This window comes from Muntiacus reevesi, chromosome 13 (assembly GCF_963930625.1).
Source record: "Muntiacus reevesi chromosome 13, mMunRee1.1, whole genome shotgun sequence".
In the NCBI taxonomy this organism is placed as follows: Eukaryota; Metazoa; Chordata; class Mammalia; order Artiodactyla; family Cervidae; genus Muntiacus; species Muntiacus reevesi.
In genome coordinates this window covers 58059168-58083055 of record NC_089261.1, presented here as the reverse complement: position 1 = coordinate 58083055, position 23888 = coordinate 58059168, and the positions used below count along the sequence as shown (strand labels likewise).

The following is a 23888-nucleotide window of genomic DNA, read 5'->3' as shown; positions in this document are numbered from 1 at the left end:
GGCATAGGGGGTGGGTGACTGCACTCTATCTTATTGGATTCATCTCATTGTGGTAGGTGGGAGGAAGGGGAAAGAGCACCTTGGTGGAGAAATAGTGTCTGTCTTTGTTAATGTACAGTAAGAGAATTATGGTTGATTCTGAGTACTGGGAAGTGGAAACCCCAATAAATAGTAATGCAACAATAATAAGCTAGGGCAAAAAGAAGTGAGGTAAAAATCAATATTAAACAAAAAGCAAGATGGAAATAAGAAAATGAAGTGTTTGAATTTTTACACTGAAGATCAGCCTTGTTGAAAAATTCAGATGTGTCTTATTTAGAGCAAACAGAAAATGATAACAGTTTTATATATTACACAAAACAAAAAAGCAAGACAGTATTAGTATAACAAGATTAATTTTCTCTTTATATATCTGTTTTTTAATATTTTGAATCTTTTAAACCAGTAAAGACTAAATTTAGTCATATACTTAGCCACAAAGAAAACTTTCACTTGTTCAAAAAAGTGGAACTTCTGAGTGCCACATTCTCTGAATATACTTCAATGAAATTTAAAATAACCAAGCGTCCATAAAATGTCCTACCTAATCGGATCAAAGGAAATGAAGAAAATCACAAATTCCAGACATCTAGGAGGAATGAAAGGAGAACATTCATACCTAAACCTGGAACAAACAGCTGCAGCTCTGGTCTGAGAAACCTTTATGGACTTAAATGTTTTAATTAGAAGGGAAGAAAAACAAAAATAAAGTAACTTAGCACTCATCATAAAGAATTAGTAAAAGAACAAATTCTCAGAAGAAGATCATAAATGGATAAATCCCTTTAAGTCCGTTTAAGAAAAACAAAGGAGGCAAAAGTATTCAAAATGAGTAATGAAAAGGGAAGCCTAGTTCTTCTCTTATACATTTACAGTTCTTACAAAATATTCCCCCCATGTTGTACAATGCATCTTTGAGTCTATCTTACACCAGTAGTTTGTGCCTCCTGCTTCCCTGCCCCTAATTTCCCCTCCCCTTCAGTAGTAACCACTAGTTTGTTCTCTAAATCTGTGTCTGCTTCTTTGTTTGTTAAACTACTAGTTTGCTTTATTTTTTAGATTTTGCATATAATTGATACTATACAATATTTGTCTTTGTCTGGCTTATTTCCCTTAACATAATACCCTCCAAGTCCATCTATGTTGCTGCAAGTAGCAAAATTTCATTTATTTTTATGGCAGAGTAATATTTCTTTATTCCTTGGTGACTCAGTGGTAAAGAATCTGCCTGCAGTGCTGGAGACGCAGGTTCGATCCCTGGGTTGGGAAGATCCCCTGGAGGAAAGCATGGCAACCCACGCCAGTTTTCTTGCCTGGAGAATCCCATGGACAGAGGCGCCTGGTGGGCTACAGTCCATGGGGTCGCAGAGAGCCGGACACAACTGAAGTGACTTAGCATGCATTGTGCAATATTTCATTGATGTAGCTACCACATCTTCCTTATCCATTCATCTATTAATGGACATTTATGTTGGGAAGCCTGATTTCTAATACAGATGTTGTTAAAGAATTACTGGAAAATAAAGGCAACTCAGTGGCAAAAAAAAAAAAAAAAAAAAAGCTGAAAATTTTAAATGACATAGGTAATTTAAGCAAAATTTCCAAAATTCACCAAAGCTGGTGGGGAGAAACTTGGCCTGTAGTCCGCCAGGCTCCTCTGTCCATGGGATTCTCCAGGCAAGAATACTGGAGTGGGTTGCCATGCCCTCCTCAAATAAACTGGTTGCCAAAGGGGAATTTGGAAAGATGAGGAGACAATATTAACACAAAGTATCAGGCCCAGAAACTTTTCCAGCAGGGTTCTTTTTTAACCTGTCAAGACCTAGAAAGTTCTGATATTGTTAAACTACTCCAAATGATAGAAAAAGAGAACGACTTTCCTGGTGGTCCAGTGGTTAAGACTCCATGCTTGCACTGCAGGGGGTGAGGCTTTGATCCCTGGCTGGGGAACTGGGAGCCCACATTCCACAGGGGCACGGCCAAAAAAAAGGAAAAAGAGAAAGAAAGCTCAACGGTTCACTTTATGGAGAAATTGTAACCTTAGTACCAAAACTTAACAATCTTAATATCAAAGCTTAACAACCTCGCTTATTAATTAGAAATGCCAAAATTCTAAAGAAAAGACTATTCTCTCTACACTGTAGGGCTCCTCCCCAGCTCTACCTGAGCCCAGGCCACCAGCCCCTCAGATGTTGAGGACCACTTATAATAATAATGATGCCTTAAATTTTGTGGCAGAAAAACTTTTTTTTGCACTCTACCCTGTGATGTAGATAAGACAGACAGGTATTTTCTTTAAGGCAAGCCCTGTATTACAGAGTCAGAACTAAGGACAGAAAAGGAAGCTGTCCTTTTCATCCTCTGCTGCCGTCTGTCATCTCTAGCGGTACCTAAAAGCAAAGCCGGCTCCTTTTCCTTGAATTTACTTGATTAGTCAAATGAATTCAGAATGCCACTCTGAAAATGGCCCTAAAACATTGTCAGTTTTATGAAAGAGATTCTATTAAGAAATATAATTAAAGTTTTTTATTTTATTTATGTACCATGAAAATTTCCAATTCAATTATTTCATCTGATTCATTTTTTTTTCCCCCTTTAATTTTCTTCGGGTTTATTTCTTGACTGACCCAGGCCTGGAGCTTAGGGAAAATGATGGTGTGTCTCTTACACACCAGCCCTGAGAAGGCTGATTCACATGCCCTTCCTCAGCTCAGCACCCACCCTGGACCTACACACCTGGGAGCTTAGACACACACACACACACACAGAGTGTTCTTGAAGCCTGCATGGGGTTCCCGTTATCAGGAAGAGGGGCCTATGGGTATCCAGAAAAAAGCAGATGGTCCAGTCGCCCTGGAATTTTCTTTTATCTTTGAAAGTATAAATGCAGGCGCCACCAGGTGAAGACTGTATGTGCTTGTGTGCTCAGCTGTGTCCATCTCTTTGCGACCCCACCGACTGCAGCCCACCAAGCTCCTCTGTCCGTGGGCTTTCCCAGGCAAGAAAACTGAAGTGTTGCCATGCCCTCCTCCAGGGGATTTTTTTCCCAACCCAGGGATCGAACCCGCGTCTCCTGTGTCTCCTGCAATGGCAGGTGAATTCTTTACCACTTGATCCATCACGGAAGACTCTTTCGATATTCACAATCCCAGAGGGTTCACTTTGTCCCCACTGGAACTGAGATTTGCGCCCTCCTGTCCTTGATACCTCTGAGTGGTCTTTTGCCAGGTGTTGGGCTCCCATTTCTGAGCGTGGTTTGGGTTTTCTCCTGTCCCTTCGCCCCCAGAGGAAAGAAAATACAAATGCCACTTGTGCCCCTATGCTGCCAAGTGCCGCGCAAACCTGAACCAGCACCTGACCGTCCACTCGGTGAAGCTGGTGAGCACGGACGCCGAGGACATCGTCAGCGCCGTCACCTCCGAAGGCAGTGATGGGAAGAAGCACCCTTATTATTACAGGTGGGCCGCAGCGGGGCCCGCTGGTCCGGGCTGCCCAGACTTTCTCGGACTCTCCCTGCACATCTGCTAGGGCACAGGTGACCAGGTGTCTCGTCTCAGCCTCAGGGCTGAGCCTCCTTTTCGTGTTGACTTTGCTTGGGTTGAAGCCTGTGTGGCGCTGACTCCTCTGCTGGCTTGGGAGCCCGGGAGAGTTAGTTAAAAGGGAAATGGTCATGGAGGTGGCGCTGTGTGGGGTCCGGAGAGAGGAAGGCTCGGGGGTTATTAGCGGGGAGGTCCCTACAGCCAGGAAGCTCCCGCCTTTATCATTGAGCAACTCACTGCTTCCTGAGAATTATCCTAAGGACAAAATGAATCTGAGAACTGTGAGCAAATAGCCCTGGAAGTATTTCCTCCTTTCCCTTCGCGGTGTTATCCTTTAGGACCTGGAGGTGCCTGTTTCTCTTCATGTTCAACCATGAATTAGTATTTGGTGTGGTTGCTGTTTACAGCTCGAGTTGTCAGGCTTGCGAGTTTATCGGCACACCAGCTCCGCTAATATCTTGGCCAGGCTGTCCTGCATCCCTTTGCCCAAAGGAATCAGTTAGATGATGTAGAGCATCTGGAATCTGTAATTTTGAGTTAACTGTGTGATTATTTAGTATCATTATAGCATGCATGGGCTTGTTACATTATGCGGGCGTTTAATCTGTCTGGCACGGCGACCACTTCCGAGCCATCCCAGAAAGCGGAGGGGTTTCCTAATGCCTAGCCCTTTGGTGGGACCAACGCATGTCAAGGTCGGGATTTGGGAGGGGACCGCGTGCTCCCGTAGCCTCCGTTTGGAAGCTCACACATCTCTCTTTCGGTCCAGCTGTCACGTGTGTGGATTTGAGACGGAGCTCAACGTCCAGTTCGTCAGCCACATGTCGCTCCACGTGGACAAGGAGCAGTGGATGTTCTCCATCTGCTGCACGGCCTGCGACTTCGTCACCATGGAGGAGGCGGAGATAAAGACGCACATCAGTAGCAAGCACACAGGTGACCGCCCTCCCTGTCGGCCCTTCCCTCCCTCCTCTCCGCCCCTCGCCGCCCCGCCTGACAGGGGCATCCGCGTCGCCGTGGCATCTCCTTCCAAGAGGGTGCTACCCTGTAGCCCCAAGGCCATTGCCTGGCCCGGCCTATGCCCCGCCAATCTGACACAGTCACAGGCTCAGATGCAGTTGAGAGGCTCTGCTGGTTCCTCATCCCAGTCATCACCATCATAGGTAACAGTCATGGAGCTTTGACGATGTGCCTTTGCACCCTGGATCTCTTATAACCACCCTCCACCGTCCATATTACTGTGGGTGTACCACACGGGGGAGACACGGAGGCTTACCAGGGGTCAGGTGTTCTCTTCAAAGTCTACAAGCAGCCCTGAGCACGCTCCTGCTGGAGCCCGCTCTGTCCACACTGTTCTGATGGCCCCTGGCAGCCCCGGGCAGAGGGCTGCCCTCTCTGTTTTCTGGGGTCAGAGTCCAGCATGCCTATCTCTGCGGGCTCCCCTCCTCTTCCCTGAAACTGCAGCCCTGCCCCCTCCAGAGTGATGAACGGCAGCTCTGTTCAAGCGCAAAGAAAACCAGCTTCTCCTGAAACCACTCAAGGCTGCAGCCAAGACTTTGGCCAGCGCTTTCCTTTCCTTTAAGGCCGTGCTGGTTAACTCCGTCCATTTGATAATGTTAACATTTGACTCTGCCTTGCACTCACCCTCTCCCAAGTGGTGGTTACGAATGACACCAGCGTGCAGTCATTAAGTGACCATGAAGAGGAGCTCCCCCTGCCTTTCGCTTACAAGTCCCTAGCAGAGGTTGCTGACCTCCAGCCCCAGGCTGCCTCTTGCATCCTCGGCCCATGAAGGATTTGGGAAGGGGCATTTCCCTGACAGCTGTGCCGGCGGTGTGCATGGACGAGAACCGTCTCTCTCTGCTGTGCTGGCCACCTTGGCTCCATGGTGCCAACAGCAATAAAAGCTTGCTTTTGTCAGTAAGTTGAGCAGCTCTGACTCGGAGGTCTGCAGAGAGCCGTTATGCTGAGTGAGGAGGTGCGTCTTTACAGTCGGTTTTCTGCCTGTAACCACATTAGCACCGTGGGCAGCAGGTGAGCTGGGAAACCCACATCCAAGACAAATTAAATTCAGCATTTCTGGAGTGGCCAGTGGAGAGAAAGGCCAGCCTCGCTTCCGTTTCCACTGGCTTTCAGATTTTTCTTCTCTTTTCTGTTATACTTTCCTTTCTTTCCTCTCCACCCCAAAGTGCGCCTCAATCCAGCCGAGAACCTTCTTCCTCCTGCCCTGATCCAAGCCCCCGCCACACCTCCCCAAGGAAACCATAGAAACTAATGCCTGGAGAAATGTCGGACTTGGCGTCACCTACTTGTCATCACTGGAAACTTCACTTTCCCGAGTAACCGCTGCAGACACTCACCTCCTCATTGCCATGGGGAACATGGCGAGATCTTGTTCCCTCTGAGATTGTGAGGAAGATTAGTACAGAGAGCCCAGAGTGAAATGCATTAAAGATGTTTCTCCTTGAACACAGTAGAAGCCTTTAGTGCTGCTGCTGTTAGGGAATAAGGTTCCATCCTATTCTATAAGCTCGGGGTGCTAAGCAGCGTATTTCTTGAGGGCCAGATAGTAAATATCTCGGGCTTTCAGGCCATACAGTTGTTGTCAGTACCGTTCAGTCCTATTGGATGGAAAGTAGCCACAGATAATATGTAGAAGAGTGGGCATGGCAGCGTTCCACTAAATCCTGATTTACAAAAACACAAAGTTAAATTTGGCCCAAGGGTTACAGTGTGCTGACCCCTAGTTATAAGCTAATGGTGTCACAAGGGGGGTTTCTTATATCTAGCTGCTGCTTTGAAGCGTTTGAATTTGCCCCAAAATATGTCAGTCTACATCTGTAATCAACAAGCTGTGTGATTGCAAAGTTATGATATAAAACAGTATATATACTCCATAGTGGGGCTTCCTTGGTGGCTCAGTGGTTAAAAAAAAAAAATCCATCTGCCAGTGCAAGAGACACGAGTTCATTCCCGGTATCAGGAAGATACACGCAGGCAGATTCTTTACCACCGAGTCCGGGGCAGCCTGGTCATTTGACTTACCTGTCATAAAAACGGGCCTCCTGTGTTTCAGTGCCCCGGGAGATCTGGAGCGCTTTCTCGTTACCTAAGTGAAGTCGTGACCTACAAGATAAGCTCTCATGAATAGCAGATTGTTACGTCGTCTCCCTTAGAATCCACGTCCTTCTTCACACTTCCTTACTGGCTCCTCTTACCCAGACGCGCTGGTGAATGAAGTGCTGAGCAGGAATTTGGGGAACTGTCTGCTGTCTCGTGTTTGACTCCTCCTCACCCTCTTCCTCTCTGGCTCCTTGTCCCTGCGGAGAACACCAGGAAGGAAAGACATTCCCTCTGGTGCTTTCTCAACACAAATTTTGCTGCAGTCTCTAAATGTTGCAATAATGGCATTAAGGAATTTGAATAGCTATTTGGAAAATACATCCATCTGTCTTCACGTCACACTGACACCAAAATAATTCCACATAACTTACCCCATCCCTGTTAACAAATCAACCCTAGGAAGGCTTGAAGAAAATAGAATATTTATCAAATTTCCAGAATGAGAAGGATTTGTAAGAGCTTGAGAGACACACAAAATCACAAAGGAAAAAAAACTAAGAGATTTGACACAGGAAAGTTTCTTCTGTTTGCAAAAGAAAAGCAAAAGAGAAGGAAAACTAAAAAAAAACACAGTCTGTAAAATGTGTTTATAAAAATGACCAAAGGTTAACATATTTACAGCATGGAAAATTCATATAAACCGGTTAGAAACACTTAAAGCCTCCAGCTGAAGAATTTACAAAGGACATGAACAGTCAACTCACAATAAAAGAAAGAAAAACTAATCACTTAACATCAGGAAAATTATTCAACCTTGCTAGCAGTCAAACTAAAACTCAGAAGTGGCTTATGTTTCACCTATTAAGTCAGAAGCATATCTTATAATGTTCTCCACTGTTGCCAGAAGCTGCTGATCCTCCTGTGGCCATGGCCTTGCAAAGTGGTGGAACTTTTGAAAACTAATTAGTATATAACAAGAGCCTTGAAAATGTAATGTTCTATGACCCAGTAATCCCACTTCTGGGAATTTATCTGTAGGAAAAATAAAAGCAGCCAGTAGAATATTAATTTTCATTTAAAATATAATTTTAAGGAAATATTTTAGGAGAGTAGGATAAGTTTAAGGCTTCCCAGGTGGCACTAATGGTAGAGAATCCACCTACCAATGCAAGAGACCTAACAGATGTGGATTTAATTCCTGGGTCGGGAAGATCCCCTGGAGGAGGAGATGGCAACCCACTCCAGGATTCTTGCCTGGAGAATCCCGTGGACAGAGGAGCCTGGCAGACCATGGGCAATAGGGTTGCAAAGAGTCGGACATGACTGAAGCGGCTTAGCATGTTTACACATGCATGCAGAATAAGTTTACTCCCTGGATATAGTACTATCACTTAAAACTGTTAATTCATAATTATTTCTATAAATTTTTTGAGAGGCAACTGTAGGTCAGGTATATACAACAGCATGGGGAAATACAAAAAGTTATTAATATTATTATATTTTATAAATATTGTATGTTATATTTTATAATACAATAATATAGTCTTCAACAGTGCTTACCATGAGCCAGACATTGTTCTTTGTGCTTTGCATATAAAAACCCATTTGAGTCTCACAACAAATATATGAAATACTGATATTATTCCTATTTCTTAGATGAGATAATTGAAGCACAAAGTTAAATATCTTGTCCCAGATCATACAGCTCCTGAGTGGGACAGATGGCATTTAAACTCAGGTATTCTGGATCGTAAGTCCTTATTCTTAACCTCTATGCAATTAATGGCAACAATTTTTAAATTGAAAGGACACCAAAAATGTAATGGTATTTGTATTGAGGCAGAAAGAGGGTTGGTGCTTTTTCTGGGCTCATTGCTCAATTTTTGTCATTTTAAATTACAAAATATTTAGGTTTGTAAAGCTCTCTTCAGTTGGCCGTCCTAGAGTTTGAGGTTGCATTACCTGCGCGCAGGTGTCCTTCACCACAAATCTTCGCGATGCTGAAGGTCAGTGACCGCTGGGATCATAGTGAGCCTTGGATTGGGCTGACGAGCGCACCCTGGCTCACCCCCTACGGATACAGTGAAGGGGGATGTGGACTGAGGGGAAAAGGAGCTGTGTCGACAGGATTACAGAGTGAGTGGGCTGGGCTTTTTTTGTGTCCCCATGCTCTAGCCCGGAGTATCTGCCATGGCTCCTGTATAGTTGGCTCCCCTGGCTGCTCAGTCCGCAAAGAATCTGCCTGCGATGCAGGAGGCCTGGGTTTGATCCCTGGGTTAGGAAGATCCCCTGGAGAAGGGAATGGTAACTCACTCTAGTGTTCTTGCCTGGAGAATCCGCGTTTCTTCATTTAGGTAGCTCTCCCCAGTGCCATAAGCCTGAGGGTACTTGGAGCTATTCTTAAAGATGGTAATTAAAATTACCTGTTTTTATTTATTTAGTCCACACTGTGCAGCTTACAGAATCTTAGTTCCCCAACCAGAAATTGAACCTATGTCTCCTGCAGTGGAAGGGCAAAATCTTAACCCTGGACCACAAGCAAAATCCCCCAAATTATCTGTTTTAATTCTAAAAGCTAGTTTAAGCATCCATAATATTCTGTTGGTAAGACCAGTCTTAAAGGATGAATCTGCTGAGGCAATTCAGGGGACTCAGGGCCTCCACTGAAAATATTCTGTTTGTCTACAAAATGTGACTGAACTGGTTCAATATTTAGATAAGAGACTGGCAATCATGGTGCTGGCTTTCCGGGTACCAAGGGAGGGATGTGTGTTAAAGACATGTTCCATCTCTCCACGATGGGTCAGTAAGTGAAGTCATCTCCTGTGTGTCCAGGAACCAAGTTCACTTCTCCTAAGGAGCAAGGTTTTTTAAATTGTCAACTGAAGTAAGAGTTGGGTGTGCTAGGCATAAGTACAGCTCTTAAAAGAGAAACATTGAAAACATTGTAAACTGGTAAATATTTTTCCTTCCTCTTTTTACACACATGTTTTAATTGGACAAGTAATTCATGGTCACTCCAGAAAATGTTGAAAGCCAAATTTAAAAAAAACAAGCCTAAAGGCTGATCACTTGATAGACTAGATGTCACCACCATTACAGCTTTGTTTACGTCTGGACTTTTTATGCCTATATACAAAATATGACTTATTTTTTTAATCTCCTAATAAAGTTTGTTTCTAAGAGTTTACAATCACCAGATTACTTAATTGGCTGATTTGAAAAGGAACTGAAGCACAGTCTCCTTATATTTGCCACCCTAAACTAACCAAGACTATGAGGTTGCATTGAATTGGCTTGGGGACAATTGACATCTTAATATTGAGTCTCTTGAACATGAACAATGTATCAATCATGGTTATTTGGGGTTTATAATGTTCATTTTTATTTATTACCATTTACCTTCAAGTGATAATATACCACTTCATTTAGTATAAGAACCTCACAGTAATTTCTCCTCTCCCAGCCTTCAGGTTACTGTCATCATATATTTACCTGTTATAATTGCTACCTTAGTTTTGAACAAAATTACTTTTATTATATTTTAAAGAGCTGTTAAATAGTCAGAAAAGTTTGTCTGTCTACTCATGCAGTTATCATTTCCAGTGTTCTTCATTCCTTTTGTGTAGATCCATGTTTTATATTCAGTGTGATTTTCCTACTGCCTGAAGAATTTCTTTTTACCATTTCTTACAATTTGGGCCTGTGGTAATGATTTCTCTTAGCTTTTTCTTTGTCTTTTTTTTTGTTTTTGTTTTTGCTGTACCACACAGCATGTGGGATATTTAGTTCCCCGACCAAGGATTGAACCCATGACCCCTGAAGTGGAAGCACAGAATCTTAACCACTGGACCACCAGGGAAGTCCTTTTCGCCTCCATTTTTGAGGCCTATTCTCACTGGGTATAAAGTTTCAGGTTGACAGTTTCTTTCAGCGCTTTAAAGAGGTCACTTCATTACTTCTCCCTTGCATCGCTTCCAGTGAGAAATCTGCCATCACACTTACTGTTGTTCCTCTGCATACAATGTAGCTTTTTTCCTCTGGCTGCTTTTAGGCTCTTTTCTTTATCACTCACTTTGAGCTATTTGATTATGATGTCTCTTGGTATGGACTTCTTTATCTCTCTTATGCTTAGAATTCATTATGCTTCTTGGGTCTGTAGATTGACGGCTTTTCCTCGAATTTGGAAAAATTTTTGTCTTTTCAAGCATTTTTTCTGCCCTCCCCACCCAGTTAGGAACTTCAGTGGAACTTATGTTAAGCTACCAGCAGGCATCCCACAGCTCACTGATGCTTTTTTCATTTTTGTGATTCTTTTTTCTCTCTGTTTCATTTCAGACCATTTCTATTGCGATTATCTTCAAGTTCACTCATCTTTTCTTCTGCCATGTCTAAGTCACTAATAATCCCATCCAGTCTGTTTTTCATCTCAGACACTATGATTTTCATCTCTCGGAATTTGGATTGGGTCTTTTTTATATCGTTTCTATCTCCACTTAACTTTCTGAACATATAGAATACAGTTACAATAAGTGCTCTTATGTCATTTTCTGTAAATTCTAACAACTTTGTCAGTTCCTGGTAAGTTTTGATTGGTCGATTATTCTTTCTGTCTTTGGGTAGTGTCTTCTTGTTTCCTGGCATGCCTGATCATCTTTGTTTGATGTCAGACATTGTGATGGTTACCTTGTTGGGTGCTGTATACTTTATGTTCCTATAAATACTCTTGACTTTTGTCTTAGAATTATTTGGCAACTTTGATCTTTTCAGGTTTTGCTCTTATGATTTGTTAGGCAAGTCTGGAGCAGTTAAGTCATTACCCACTAGTAAAAGATCTTCCTTGTTTTTCTACCCAACACCTTGAGAATTATGAGCTTTTCTAATTTGTCTAGTGGAAACAGACACTGATCTTTAAGCCTGTCAGATGGCTTTTTCCCCTTTAACTTGGGGTGGTTTCCTCACACGCGTGCTCTGATCCCGACTCTTCTGAGTGTCCTTGGGGGACCATCTGCGGATCCCCGGGTTCTCCTCCTATGCCTCTCTTTCCTCTCTGGTGCTCTATCCTGCAAAGTCCGGGCGTGTTAATCTCAGAGCCTCAGCTCTCCCTCCACAGTTCGGTGAGTCTGACAGGTGATTCCCCATCCCTGCACCACAGCCTGGATGGTGAAGTTACTCAAGGCGGGAAGCAGGGCAGTCCTAGGGCGCACCTCTTTTCTTCCCTGTCTTGCAGGGGTCACTCCTCATTGCCTTATGTCCAGTGTTGTGAAGATTATTGTTTGATAAACTTTGTCTGTTTTTTTTCATTGTTTCAGTAGCAGTGGTCAATCCAATCTCTAGCACTCTATCTTGAAGAGAAGCAGAAGTCTCCTGACGCTAGATTTTCTTGGTCTCTTGATTTGTTTACTACTGGCTTTGAGGGAGAGCCCAGTGCCCTAATGAGGAGCATAGGCACTAGAATCAGACCAGGTGAAGCGTGGTCCAGCACTTAGAGCCACGCCACCGAGGCCGCATTAGCCTGGCTGCGCCTCCCTTCCCGAGTCTAAAATGAGGATGATGATAGTCCTGGCTTGTTTGATTTTTGAGAGGCTAAAACGAGATCATGCATTTAAAGCATGACACAGTTCCTAGAACACGGTAACACATTCATCTTAGCTATAATTTAAATTATTATTATAGGACCCCAATAAATACTTGCCAATTGAATATCTACTCTTGGCACAGGAACCATATGTGTCATCACCATAGGTGACTGGAACCTGGGACCCAGCACTAGTAAAGCAGGAAACCTCAACGTGTGCTTCCTGAATGAAGGTGCAGCCAGGAGGCCCCAACTCTCCCCCACCCATGATTGCTATTATTCTAGGGTTTTCATCTCCTAAATAACAGACCTGGTTTGTTTTTCTTAATTTTTCAGGGGAAGACAGGAAGACCCCCAGTGAATCAAATAGCCCTTCTTCCTCATCCCTCTCAGCTCTGAGTGATTCAGCCAACAGCAAAGACGATTCAGACAGCTCTCAGAAGAACAAGAGTGGTAACAACCTGCTGGTCATCTCTGTCATGCCTGGGAGCCAGCCCTCCCTGAACAGTGAAGAAAAACCAGAGAAAGGTACGGAAGGAGATGGGCTGGTCTACTCAGTCCTATCCACTCCACAGGGATGACCCCGTCTTGAGATAAAGCCCTGGAGAGAAGTGATGTTGGGAAACAGATATTAGACATAGCCTCTAAAATTTGCATACGGTTTTTTTACTTGGTTTGCATCGGTATATGGAATGGAATGAAAGGATGGGGAGCGTGACATTGATTCCAAGTCTGTGTCTTTAACTCATTTTAGCTCAGCAATGCAGGGCACGGTGCCTGGAAGAGTGTAGCTGGAGGGAAAGAGAAGGAGGAGGGTGGTCCCCGTCCCACTCCTACCCTCCTCTCCCCCTGCCCCCTGCACCCCTACACCCAGCCTCGGTCCTTGCAGGGTTCGAATGCGTGTTTTGCAACTTTGTCTGCAAGACGAAGAACATGTTTGAGCGCCATCTGCAGATCCACCTCATCACCCGGATGTTTGAGTGTGACGTGTGCCACAAGTTCATGAAGACCCCCGAACAGCTGCTGGAGCATAAGAAATGCCACACTGTCCCCACCGGTGGGCTGAAGTAAGGAAAGCAAGTACAGAACCTTTTACTGTGTTGTTTTATTGAACACCCTGCCTCCATCCCCGCCCCGTCCCCTCCCCTGAAGGTGTCTGGGGTCATGGAGAGGAGGAGCTTGGCCTGGGCGGGGACATTAGTCGGGCACACCTCTGCTGCCCTTAGCTGGATAGGAATTAGACCTGTCCCCCAGGGCGTCAGCAGATGTCAGCACGAGACTCCCATTCCCCAAGACAGCCAACTCGCTGAAGCAGCCCAACGCGGGTATGCAAGAGTAAACTCAGCCTACACCACTTGAGTTCCGTTCAGACTGGATCGTAAGGGACTGAGGGGTTATGACGTGTCTGCACGTGCAAATCATTACACTGTCACTGCACTTCACCATCTCTATTTTTTAGATGATTTGCCACAAGTCTTTTAAATAAGCACTACAACTACCCCAACCACACCCGTCTCCAGATATCGGATACTTGCCTGTGTGAACAGGCAAGAGGCAACTCTTTTCGTGCAGAGATCACGTGCCTCGTGTCTTCCTGCAAATATGCCTTATGCCTTCCCAGGAGCTGGAATTGGGATCTCACTGGTGTCGCCTTCGTGAGATCTGACACCTCCGGTCACATGTCCTTCGCAGATCCCCAAAGACCTAGACAATGAGCGTCATCATTAACCAACATTTGCAACAAGCCCTCTGGTCAGAAGAGAGACCCATCCATTATTATCAAAACACGCTGTGTGTCTGGCTTGATAATAGGTGCTAAAGGGCAAACAAGGAATAAAACATAATTCCACCCTCGGGAAATGTACGTCCGAGCTCTACCAGAGTTTAATCTTCCTGGCACTTCTGAAATCAGAGGCCCCGTTCACAAGGCACTTGTGTTCTAAGAAAGAGAAAGAAGCATCTGTCACTGGGCACAGAAAGACACACCATTTCCAAAGCATAATTATTCATGTTTAGCTGAACTGATGGTGTAATTAAAAGAATGAAAAATGACATTTTACTTAACACAGGAACAAGAACACCTTTTGTTTTTAAAAACACGTTTATCTTTGAAACTCACAGCTTGCCAAGAGAGGTGGCATGACTGTCCTGAACGGGCGAGGGGTGGAGCGACCCAGCGGGAGCTCGGGAGTCAAGTGTCGGGGGCAATGCAGGGGGGAGTCCCTAGGCTCTTGCCCGGTCAGGGGAGCCCTCCTCAAACACTCCCCCAGACAGAGGAAGTGGCACCCACCGTCAGATCCCATTTTGGTTCACTCTTGGGGCTGATTAGGTGGGGTGGGGGGAGGGTAAGAGGAAGGGGAGTGGGGCGATGATCATTCAAGACTACCAGTAAATGGGAAATGCCTAGCACGTGCTCATCTGGGAATTCGATGTGGTTTATTCCCACTGTCCCCCTCTAAATGTTAGCATACGAATTTTTTAAAAAGCCATGTATTTCCTTGGTTGGTTTCGTGCCCGCTGCCCTTCCTAGAAGCCCAGTCACGCCCATTACCTGCGGCCCCAGCCAGTTGTGGCTTTGCCAGCTAGAACCCCCTTTCCTTGGGGACCTAAGGAGTTCCCAAGCCTGACCCACTGGCGAGGATGCCGAGTGAACCCTGATGCTTTTGCAGGTGTAGACTTCCCATGCAGTGGTAACGGTCCCCTGTGTAATAGTTTATGTTCTAGGCTGACCAAGTAGAAGAATACTTTGACAAAATTGCTAATGCCTTCTGGCTATACAGTGAGTCTTTTCTGTTTTTGTTTCCCCTTCACCATCTCAGAGAAGTAATTTGTCAGAGAGTGCCTTTACGATAAATAACGGGAACATAGAAAACCCTTTCCCTCTGCCTGAGCAGCGAAAGAAAGATTGAGCCGTGGGTCACAGAAACATCCTTAACGTGAAACAGACTGCCGATGTCTAAATTGCTTTTCTGTGATGGGACTGCTTGTACTCTATATCCTGTTCATAATGCAGATCAAATAAGATTATACTATTATTTTTCTTTTGCCGTAGCTCAGGACAGTGGTGAGTTTCAGACTCCTCTAGGTAAGGCCCAGCTTGGCGTAGGGGTTGTGTGTGCACCTGACCTGGGAATGGGCTTTATAGTTCTCTTGCGTGCACTCTTCTGTGAGCTGAGGTTCCGAGGCTAACGGCGGGCTTGGTGCTGAGGAGCAGTGCACGGGCACTGGGTGTGTTGGGCTCTGCTGAAATCCTCTCCAAACCCTCCGGGGACAGTTCACTCCCGGGCCCTGCCCTTGCAGGCGCCAGTCCAGAGCCGAGGCAGCCACTTTTGCATTTGCATCCTCTTGGTAAAGAGGGCATACACGCTACAGCCATCATACCAACCACCGACTTGAGCCCGGCAGCTTCTACAGAGCGACGCTCAGCAACCTCTGTGAACCTGCCCCTCCCTTGCCCTCCGTGCCCCTCTGGACAGCCAGGGGGCCCGGGGGCAGCGTAGCCTCACTGCCTAGGATGGAGAGGCCCAGACTTTGTCCCGGGGCACAGCCCGCCCATCAGGTGACGGAGCTGGGCCTGCAATCGGCCCTGCTAGAATCTGCCTAAACGACTTGTAGAGACCAGTCCAGTAAGGCATCCGTGCCCGCTATGGGCTTCTCTACCGAGCACTGCAGAGAATGCAGAAGGAAGGGGAGTCCTGCCCGCTGAGAACTTATGGTCCCTTTGGATGACTATTATTTCCATGATGTAATAACATTAATCATTAATAATGCATTAATGATGTCTTCAAGATCCAGATAGCAGCTGTCTCCCTCGCCCCGATCCCTCATTCCTAGACAGGCGGGTGGTTGGGTCTCCTTCTCCTGAGCCCCAGTGATGCTTCTCACCTCCCCTCCCTGGTGGAGAGAGACCCAGTGCTGTAGGAGAGACAGGTTTTAGGAGTCCAGATCTCTGTAGCTACAGCACACTTGCTCCCACACGCAGACACACACACACACACAGGCCTTCTCAATCCTAACCACCCTTTAATCAGCACGATTCTGACCCCTACGACTCTCTGCTGGAGGTAGCTCTCCCCTATAAGCTGTTCTTCAAAACTCTGAGCCTTTCTGCGTGTGCTTGATGTGGTGCATGAAAAGTCGATTCTTTGTGTTGCTCCCATCTAGAGGGGAGGTCTTGAGGGTGAGCCCTCGGCCGCAGCTGGTGGGAGGCGGGGAGGGCTCCGAGGGGCCGGGCGGGGGGTCCTGGAGGGGAGAACAGCTTAGCTGGGCGCCCCCCTCCAACCCGGCACTGGCTCTGCTCCCCTTTCTGGGGGCTGGCATCCGCTGGTGCAGCCAGGAGACCCCCCCACCCCACCCCGCACCCCCTGAGCAAGCTAAGGGATGGCTCTGTCTGCAGCAGAGCCACCGAGGGTCCCCAGGAGGTGGCAGGGCCGGGTTGGGCAGGGGGCAGGTCGGGTCTTGGAGCTGGGAGGGCGGCCGAGGGCAGGCTGGCGAGGCGGGGATCAGCCGGGGAGGGTACCTCCCGGACCCCGCGGGGCTGACCCTCTCCCGTCCTTGCTTCCCCCCCTCCCCCGGCAGGTGCCCATTCTGCATTTATTCCACCAACCGCCCTGCCGCCATGGAGTGCCACGTGAAGACCCACTACAAGATGGAGTACAAGTGCCGGATCTGCCAGACGGTGAAGGCCAACCAGCTGGAGCTGGAGACGCACACCCGCGCGCATCGCCTGGGCAACCACTACAAGTGCGACCAGTGCGGCTACCTGTCCAAGACCGCCAACAAGCTCATCGAGCACGTGCGCGTGCACACCGGGGAGCGGCCCTTCCACTGTGACCAGTGCAGCTACAGCTGCAAACGCAAGGACAATCTCAACCTGCACAAGAAGCTGAAGCACGCCCCGCGCCAGACCTTCAGCTGCGAAGAGTGCCTGTTCAAGACCACTCATCCCTTCGTCTTCAGCCGCCACGTCAAGAAGCATCAGAGCGCGGACAGCCCGGAGGAGGACAAGAAGGGCCCGGCCCCGGCCTCCCAGGAAGCCGGAGGCCCCGGGGCCCCGCTGCTGGTGGTCGGGAGCACCCGCCACCTGCTGTCTCCGCTGTCGGTCATGTCCGCCTCGCAGGCCCTGCAGACCGTGGCCCTGTCGGCCGCCCACGGCGGAGGCGGCGGCGGCTCCGAGCCCAACCTGGCACTCAAGGCCATGCCCTTGAACGGCTCCCCTCTGCGCTTTGACAAGTACCGGAACTCGGATTTCGCCCATCTCATTCCCTTGACGATGCTATACCCTAGGAACCAGTTGGATCTCACATTCCACCCTCCCCGACCTCAGACTGCGCCGCCCAGCATCCCCTCGCCCAAACACTCCTTCCTCGCCTACCTGGGACTGAGAGAGAGAGCCGAGACCGTCTGAGCGCAGCCGGGCTCCGTACCAAAAACCGAGAGACAGAGACAGACAGAAACAGACAAAACCCACGAAACTTAAAACACAACCCCAGCAGGCGTACATTGCTGCAGAAACCTACAGACCCGCCCGGGTCTGAACCACCTGTACTGTATATCTTTAGTAAGGAATAGAGAACTGGCTCTGTGTGTACACCTTTGCATTGACCTGAAAGCTGCTTTAGCCAATCTTCAGAGAGGTGACCTACTATATAGTCTACCTTCAGAGGCATGCCTCCCAGCCACCCGCTCCCACTCTCGGCCCTTCTCCTTACTTTGAAAGGAAACCTGTCTTGTTAAACCCTAAAGAGAGTGTCCTTAATAGCAGTCAGCACTTGTAAGCTTCCATACCGGTGCATTTTGTTTTCTGTTGGGCGAATGGGGCATGTGGGCGTTTGTGGATTCGGAAAGAGACAGCCGTGTGTCACGTGCCATGACATTTGCACCTTCTTTGTACTGGCTTCTTTCACAGCGATGAACGTTGTTTGCCCTCCTGGGTGGTTCATGCGCTGCAGTCGCTCCCGGAGCTCCTTCATCACCTTTCCCCTCTCTATTTTGTGGCTGCAGAGGGGTAGGGCCTGGTGCTTACTCGATGAAGGAATGGTAGACAGCTCAGTGCTGCCTGCGATTTCGCCAGAGTCCTGGAGATCTTGTGCTCGCATCTCTGGTTATGAAGAGAGCAATCGAGAGCCCCTACCTGGAAGAAATAGCTTGCAGCACTGCAGCCAACATCACAAAACTCAAGTGTGATTTGTGTGTGTGTCCATACGTATGCAATGTGTATGGTACACACACAGTGCATCATTTTTTAAGGGCAGATTAAATATATATATATATATGTGATGTATTAAGTCAGTGGTTACCATTTGTTTGCAGGAAAAGAAAAAAAAAATGTATGAGTGAAAATTTTTATGGTTGATAAATCCAGCCAAGGAGATTAAAAGGGGTTTGGATAGATTCTGGGTATAAATGCTCAGACTAAAAAAAAAAAAAAAAATAGAAACAGCAGTTTTGCACAGTGCTTTGGTCTTGCACTAGTTTTTGTTTCTCATCTGCAAAAAAAGTAAACTAAAAGGAAGAAAATGTACCTTTTTTATGGAATGAGTAGACTGTATGTTTGAAACTTCTGTCATAACCTCTTTGACATATAACAACCCAACAAAAAGGTGCTGTTTAGTCCTACCATTCAGTTTATGCCCCTGAGACGTTTCCATTGTGTTTGCAAATTGTCTGGCTATAGTGGTGTTCTCCATGTTATTAGTAATTCTGTATTCCATTTTGTTAACGCCTGGTAGATATAACCTGCTAGGAGGCTAACTTTATACTTATTTAAAGCTCTTCTTTTGTGGTCATTAAAATGGCAACTTATGTGCAGCACTTTATTGCAGCAAGAAGCAGGTGTGGATTGGTTGTACAACCCCTCACTATTCTTAAAAAGTCAGGGGTGATGTAAAAAGAAGGAAAGAATCTTTGGCGAAACATGTTAATGGCTTGTATTTTTAAGACAACAGAATTTCCAGTATGAAACAGGCTAAAAGAGCAGGAAGAAATGTGCTTTGTATGATAATGGGAAGTTTGGAATATAAAAGTTTATATATTATTTATCTGTTGAAGAACCGGTGTACAGGAGGAATGCTTTCTTACTGCGTTGCTGTTTTCCATCATGTGTTACCCTAGAGGTGGGGTTTTTTTTTTTTTTCCCCATCTGTTTCATCCAGAGGGAAATAAAAGCATCCCGAATTTTCTTCCCCTAGTGGGTTTGCTTCACCGAAAGCTCCCCCTTGCACCGTTCTACAGGAAGCCGGAAGTCTGTACCTCTGTCCACACCAAGGTCCTGCCCACACCCACCCTTCCTCCCCCAGACCCAGCAGGTATGCTGCGCTTCCCTCGCCAGTCATCCAGCCCTGGCAAACCTGTTTACACTACGGAGTTGTCCCCGGGGGGCAGGGAGGCTGAGCCAGCGAGGGCGGGAAGCTCCCGCACCCTGGGTCCCTCTCCAGCAGAGATGTCTGTTCCTGGCCACGTTTGACATGTCATACACCGTCGCCTCGGTCAGACATGGCATACAGTGCCTCGGGCAAAGGCGCTATAGACAGGTATGGACAACACACTCCAAGAATACTGGACTTGTGGGTGGGTTGGTGTTTTTTTCAAGTCACATCTTTACCCCCATGTAATGGAGAATGTGCCACTTGGCTAACCACGTGCTTTTCACAATTACAAGTTCAGTGATGACAGGAAGGAGGGCCATGGGGACCCACAGAGGCTGGCAGGAGGGCGAGCCCCACGTGAGCCGCGGCAGGTTAAAAACCTGAAGGGTGGCCCTGACGGGACGGCGGATTTCACAGTGTGCCACTTGTGCAATACGAGGTCCTAGGGTAAAACTTTCAAGATCAAGAGGGGTGTTGGAAGGAGACGGTTACCGCTCAGATGTGTGCCACTGAACTTGTATTTGAATGACTTAGTGATGCTTAATGTAATTGGGCAACTTTTTTAGCACTTTGGAAAGAGTCATCAATCTTTCTGGTAAATTATAAAAGTTTTCTGAGTGAGAAAAGGTGTGTTTGGAGTTTGTTTGACTTTTTATATTATTATTATTGTTATTAATAAAGAAAAATCTACAGCATTTTTCAGATTCCACTGAGGTAATACATACCCCTGAATTTGGTTTGCAGTTTGATACTCAGGGAAGGATGTATTCCATAGATATCCTTTCCGCGTAAAACACTAATGTCTTTGAGATAGTCACCTGCCAACTAACTTTGATTCTGTTTTCACTATGCATTCTTCAATGAAAGCTAGCTTATTTTTCCATATAGTGATACAGTTAGACTTCTCTGCACTTTCTTCTCTCCTTTTTTTAACTCCTCGTATTATGTTCAGATGATCATACTGTCAAGGTTTATGTACATTACTGAAAATTTGTATTGTATAAAGCTTTTTGCATTACAAGGCTGTACAGGGTCATTTTGACAGTAACTGGTATATTCCTTTGCATCTTATGTTGCATTGCCAATTTCTAGTGTATCCAGTTTGGAAGTATAATATACTCTAATTAAAAAAAAAAAAAGGTTGGCTATACTTTTGTTTCTTTTTCTTTCTTGGGTGCCATTCTTGGCTACTTGTTAATCTGAGTTTTGTCTTGCTGTGTTCTGATATTCGAATTTCAGTGTATTTTAGGTAAGTTTAGTCGCCAAGTCACGTGTGACTCTTTGCGACCCCGTGGACTGTAGCCCACCAGGCTCCTCTGTCCATGAATTCTCCAGGCAAGAATACTGGAGTGGGTTGCCATTCCTTTCTCCAGGGGATCTTCCCAACCCAGGGACTGAACTCAGATCTCCTGTACTGCAGGCAGATTCTTTACTGTCTGAGCCACCAAGAAAGCCCTAGGAAGTGTTCACTGCTAGTTACAGCTATTGCAAAATGCAAGTTTTGAACAGCCATGGTTCTAATGCAAATTGCTATTATGTAAATCATTCAAGGCCATTGGTATTGAGACCGTCTCATCCATCAGTACAGCTGCAAGCGGGCTTCTTCCAGAAAATACTTGGTGACTTTGGAAAGTGTACACCAGCCTTACCCTCTCCTGCTTCACAGCATTTTATGTGACCCCATAGCCGAAGAGGGAACTACAGATGAGTAATTGTTTGTCTTAATGAAGTCTAGCAACTATAAGAACTGTAATTAAAGTGGTTTGTTTTATAAGCTAAATAATAATCTATCCAAATGCAAGTACTAGCTCCCCATTCAAAGGAAGGTACTGGAGAAAGAAACTGAGCCCCAAGGAGAGAGAGCAAGCGCGAGTGACAGCAAGCAAGCACACTGGTAAATGCAAGCAATGTTTTAAAACCCCATTTTAAAGTTCTGTTAGAGCTTCCCCGTGAATCTGTGATGGTCGATGAAAAATACAAGGCAGCAGAAGAATTCGCTGGTTCACAACTTGCTTATTAACATCCTTTACTTGCAAGAAATTACAAACTGCTTCACTTTAACATTTAAAAGATGAAATTGACTTTTTATAAAACGAGATAATATAGGAGAAGCCACTTTGAAAATGGCCAATCATTAATCAGACACTATACTCCCCTTCATGTTTTCATCCAGTAACTGTCTTAGGTGGCTGAATAATCTTCTCTCCCTTGATTCAAATACTCAGTTGTGTCGGGGGATGGTTGGTGTTTATTGAAAACATTAAAGTAAGTCAGACTTCGCTTTTTGCTAGCACCACAGGCAGACATATCTCATTTTGTGTGTGTATTTTTTTCCCTTAAATTTCACATCTACCTCACATTTTCCCTTTGGTTGAGAAAAGCCAGAAATAGAAAGAAAATAATCATCAGTTTGGTAATTGTTTCCCCTGCTAATGAGCTTTCAGTAATGTTGAAAAGTGGATGGGATTGGAGCCATCCAGGACAGGACAGACCTCATCCTCTTCCATCCTCATTTACTCAGATCCATGCTCAGGGACCCGGCACCTCCACCCAGCTATGTGGCCCCTGTTGGGATTTCATCCAACATCATACATCCTTTTACTACTGTTATGTTAAATAGACTGTACGCTAAGACTCAAGGCCATGTTTTCTATAGTGTGTCTACAGCTGACTGGTCCCGTATGGTGGACACCAGAAACTGTCCTTGACCATTTCAGAGAGCCACAGGGCCGGTCATGGGAACAAGGAGAGATGTCAAGGCTGATGACCACTGATACCTCCATACCCACAGTCAGAAGCGTCACATGAGAGCCCCTTGCTGCCAAAGGTCACAGGGGGCTCGTGAAGGATTTGCAGCCGAAGGCACATCTCCTTAGTGGCCCAAACACACAATCAAGTCACCTCAGTACTTTCAGTCCTTAGGGGTAACTCATAGAAGGGGAGGGAGCAGTGGGAGGGGACAGCAGCTGGGTGATTTCATCTGTTCGAAGTGGTTCATAAGCAGCCCGGGGGCGCATACAAAATAAACATAACTTCATCAGCTTTTTCATTCGTGCATGCCAAGTTGCTTCAGTCATGTCCGATTCTGTGACCCCCATGGACTGTAGCCCACCAGGTTCCTCTGTCCATGGGATTTTCCAGGGAAGAATACTGGAGTGGGTTGCCATGCCCTCCCCCAGGGGATCTTCGCAACCCAGGGATGGAAACCACATCTCCTGTCTCGGCAGGCAGATTCCTTACTACCAGCACCACCTGAAAAGCCCACTAAGAGAAGGTAAAACTGGAATCCTTCCCAACAGTGCCTTAGGACCTGTGAGCAAAAATCATAGGAATACTCTTGGGATTCAGACTGCATTCCAAGGTGTCACCGACCTCAGATGTTCAAGAGACCCCAGCAACACTCTTAACATATAGGGCTCTCAGAACAAAAGAATCCCACACAAAAATGAGGTTTATTTTGCAAGTAATTACAATTCACTAAGAAAGCAAATGCCCATAATGCTGGCCCCCAGGGTAAATAAAGTGTGGTTCTGTGGACCAAGGGGCCCATTCTTCTGTCCAAGGTCTGAATGGTCTGAGGGTATCCATCAGGGCCTCTTCTCTATGAGTTAGCTGTTCTCCCATCCATAATTCTTGCCAGCTGGATCTGTAAAATAGGAAAATGTAAATCCTGCTTATGTTGGTAGGAGCTGCAAAGGAGAAAGGGAAAGTCAATTGCTATATTGAATTGGAATTCTTTTCTGATGGAGTTAAGGTAAGTGTAAGTCAATTCGTTTTCAACAGAATTATAGAACTTGAGCAGAGAATCTATCTCAGTTCATACTTCAATTATTTTCGCCTACACCAGTCCCTAGAGGTGGCCTTCCAGCCTCTTTAGTGAGAATGTCTGGATGACAGAGAAGGTTTTCCAACCATAAAACACATTCCCGTGGAGTTAGATCACCTGAATTTGAAGTCTGACTAGGAAGCACTTTATAAAAAGGAAGATTGAACTAGATCTCTAAGATCCCTTCCCACCCTAACAGATAACATGTATGATGATTCCATGACTCTTTATGAACAAGCAAAAGTCAATCTGAAGCAAAAGTGGTCACAAACAGAATCCTCGCAAGGCAGTTATAGCAAAAATGGCACCTCAACATTTTCAAGCCACAACAGACTTAAGGGAGAAAACAATGCCTAAAAATATTTTTTTGCCCACTTCAGAATTGGGGAGATCTAAAATGTGTGTCTTCTGATTAAACATTAGGCATCATGCTTGGATTGTTTGCAGTCATCTTGAGGGTGGCTCGGGCTTCCCAG

General features: G+C 46.0%; 1 protein-coding gene across 4 annotated transcripts in view; it reads left to right on the top strand.

Moving 5' to 3' along the window:
- ZNF827 (zinc finger protein 827) overlaps nucleotides 1-20727 on the top strand; it is a 186844-nt gene extending 166117 nt beyond the window's left edge. For 2 of the 4 annotated variants that reach the window (XM_065904478.1, XM_065904480.1), the window contains exons 10-14: nucleotides 3326-3497; nucleotides 4348-4514; nucleotides 12556-12747; nucleotides 13109-13286; nucleotides 16798-20727. In XM_065904478.1, coding sequence (XP_065760550.1) covers nucleotides 3326-3497; nucleotides 4348-4514; nucleotides 12556-12747; nucleotides 13109-13286; nucleotides 16798-17626 — 1538 coding nt within the window. In that variant the 3' untranslated portion in view covers nucleotides 17627-20727. Of the gene's footprint in view, nucleotides 1-3325; nucleotides 3498-4347; nucleotides 4515-12555; nucleotides 12748-13108; nucleotides 13300-15271; nucleotides 15305-16797 lie in introns of all 4 variants that reach the window. The other 2 variants (XM_065904481.1, XM_065904482.1) reach the window with 2 other exon arrangements.
- The last annotated feature ends 3161 nt before the right edge of the window (nucleotides 20728-23888 follow it).